Source organism: Myotis davidii, unplaced genomic scaffold, assembly GCF_000327345.1.
Source record: "Myotis davidii unplaced genomic scaffold, ASM32734v1 scaffold464, whole genome shotgun sequence".
Taxonomy (NCBI): domain Eukaryota; kingdom Metazoa; phylum Chordata; class Mammalia; order Chiroptera; family Vespertilionidae; genus Myotis; species Myotis davidii.
This window is the reverse complement of record NW_006295287.1, coordinates 538648-541627: the sequence shown is the minus strand read 5'-3', so window position 1 is coordinate 541627 and position 2980 is coordinate 538648. Positions and strand designations below refer to the sequence as shown.

At 58.4% G+C, this 2980-nt stretch overlaps 1 protein-coding gene across 1 annotated transcript in view; it reads right to left on the bottom strand.

Annotated features, from left to right (window-relative positions):
• SULT2B1 (sulfotransferase family 2B member 1) overlaps positions 1-2980 on the bottom strand; it is a 35162-nt gene that overhangs the window by 28055 nt on the left and 4127 nt on the right. Inside the window, exon 2 of the mRNA XM_015567959.1 lies at positions 2687-2798. Coding sequence (XP_015423445.1) covers positions 2687-2798 — 112 coding nt within the window. The remainder of the gene's footprint in view (positions 1-2686; positions 2799-2980) is intronic.

Genomic DNA, 2980 nt, shown 5'->3' with positions numbered 1-2980 from the left:
TTTCTCCTCCGCCGGCCGGCGCAATGCCGAGGGCCGTCAGCAGAGGGCGCCGGAGGAGCCCAGCAGACAGAGGATGGGTCTTTCATCGGCTCCTCTCCGGGGCTGCGAGATGGACAGAGGCCCGCGCTGCCAGGGACCCGGGGACACCCACTGCCCGTCCCCCCGCCCCCTTACGCCCGGCTGGCGTGGTTCGGTGGGTACCGGTTCCTGCTGGGGTGATGGGAATGCTCTAAAACTGACGGTGGTGATGGGTGCCCAGCTGTGAAAACCCGCAGCCACAGAATTGCACTTTAAAACGGGCGAATGGGCCCGGCTGGCGTGGCTCAGCGGTTGAGCACCGACCCATGAACCAGGGGGTCACGGTTGCCTTCCCCCCTTGGCAGTGCCACCCCCTGTTGCCAGGGAAGAATGCGTTCTTTGTGGTACAACATACGGAACGTGAAACTGGCCGGCGCTCCCGTTTGAAGCGCACAGTCCGGTGGCGTTAAGTCACCCCCTGTGGGTGCCAGCGTCGCCACCGGGCACCTCCGGCACAGCCTGCTGTCTGGGGGACAGGCTGCCACCGGGTGCCCGGGGGGACCTTGGCCGTCTCCACCACCACTGCCAATGCACAGCCCTTCGACCAAGCAATTCCGTGCCTTGGAGTTTATTCTCCATAATAAAAAAAACACACACACATGTGCAAGTGTGTACGCGTGCACGTGATGTGTGTGCGAGAAGGGGGATCGTGTGTACAGTTCACACCGTGGGCCCAGCCGGCGTGGCTCAGTGGACAGAGCGTCGGCCTGCGGACTGAAGGGTCCTGGGTTCGATTCCGGACAAGAGCACGTGCCCGGGTTGCGGGTTCGATCCCCCAGCAGGGGGCGTGCAAATCAATGATTCTCTCTCATCCTTGATGTTTCTCTCTCCCTCTCTCTCTCCCTTCCTCTCTGGAATCAATAAAAACATATTTTTTAAAAAAGCTTACATTGTGCTAAAGGCAAAGGATTGGAAGGTGGTGAGCGCGCGTCAGCCAGGAGCTGGTGGAGACGGACCAGGCCAGCGCGACTCTGAGTGAGAGACGCGGCCAGAGGCCATGCGGTGTCCGATTCCAATGGTTTGAAATGTCCAGAGCAGGCGACCCGGGACAGAAGCGGATTAATGATCGCCGGGGCCTGGGGGCAGGAATGTGGGGCTGGGAGGTGATGGCTGGTGGGTACCGGCTCCTGCTGGGGTGATGGGAATGTTCTAAAATTGACGGTACTGATGGGTGCCCAGCTGTGAATACCCAGCAGCATAGAATTGCACTTTAAAACGGGTGAATCGGCCCGGCTGGCGTGGCTCATCGGTTGAGCGCCAACCTATGAACCAGGGGGGTCACGGTTCGATTCCCGGTCTGTCAGGGCACATGCCTGGGTTGCGGGCTCCATCCCCAGTGGGGGGCGTGCAGGAGGCAGCCGATCGATGATTCTCTCTCATCACTGATGTTTCTAACTCTCTCTCCCTCTCCCTTCCTCTCTGAAATCAACACAAATATTTTAAAATGGGCGAGTGGATGGTGTGAATTGTATCTCAAAGCTGCTCCCCAAAACAACCCTCGTAGAGCTCCATGCCGAAGGGGTGAAATGTCATAGTTTGAAAATTTTCACAAATATTTTGGAAAAAAGAGGTGCCAATCCATCATTTTAGAGAAGAAAATGCCGAAGTTTGTCGCTCTCACTAAAACCTCCCCAAAGGACTTTGAGTGAAGGCACCACAAGTCTCCCCCTCCCTCCCTATCTTCAGCAAACATGCATTGAATGCTTATGATGTGCCCGGCCCTGTTTCAGGCTCAGAGAACACAGCCGTGAACAAGACAAACGAACACATTTGCCCGCATGGAGCTCAGATTCTAGTGGGAAACCAGAGGACAAATCAAGATAAAATACGCAGCTGCTGGCAGCATCCCATGGGGTAGAGGATGAGGTGGTTAAGGGGATGGAGAGGGACAGGAGGGGGGCGCTCTTTTATTTATTTTTATTTTTAAAAATACATTATTATTGATTCCAGAGAGGAAGGGAGAGGGAGAGAGAGAGAGAAACATCAGCGATGAGAGAGAATCATTGATCGGCTGCCTCCTGCACGCCCCCTGCTGGGGATGGAGCCTGCAACCCAGGCATGTGCGCTTGACCGGAATTGAACCTGGGGCCATGCAGTCCACAGGCCGACGCTCTACCCACTGAGCAACACCAGCCAGGGTGTGTTTGTGTAGGGGCGGGGATGCTGTTTTAGCCACGGAGGTCAGGGAAGGCTCCCTGGGGACCTGAGTGCTGACCTGGGGCAGGAGAGGGACCTGGGAGAGGGGTGCCCCTGGGGGGCGGAACCCGCCAGGACAGAGGCCAAGGCCACCCCGTGAGGTGGAGGAGCTTTCTAGGCGCCTCGTTTTGGCATCTGCCCCGCCAATGGGGGACCGAAACCCCGCAACAGCCCTGCGAGGTGACAATGACTATTATCCTCTTGTTACGGGTGAAGAGAGCGGGGCACAGAGAGGGTGAGTGACTTGCCCAAAGCCACACAGCTGGCGGGAGGCGGAGCTCCTCCCACGCGCACAGTGGGGCTAAGTGCTTTCCAGACACGGACTCTTCACCCCCCCTCCTCCAGGCAGACGCTAAGGCCCCACCGCTTTCCCCCAACGGGGAAACCTCCCCCCCCCCCCCCCCGCAGGTACCTGACTTGGGGTAGGTGACGATGAAGATGTCGTCGTCCTGCACCTCCGCGTTCTCCGTGATGCTGATGCTCTCCGGGGAGTACGAGGCCCCCGCGCGGCAGAGCCCTCCTGCCTACCCACACGTCCAGCCACTGAGAAGCTGAAACAGTACTTAAAAAAAAGAGAGAAAGAAAAAGTATTCGCCCGACAGCTTCTGTCTGCAGGAGTGGGGGAGACACCGTGAGAACGGGGAGCAGGGGAGGTCAGAGGTCGCCGGGCGGGTGCAGGGCCCGGGCCTGCCCGGGTCCAGCTTCA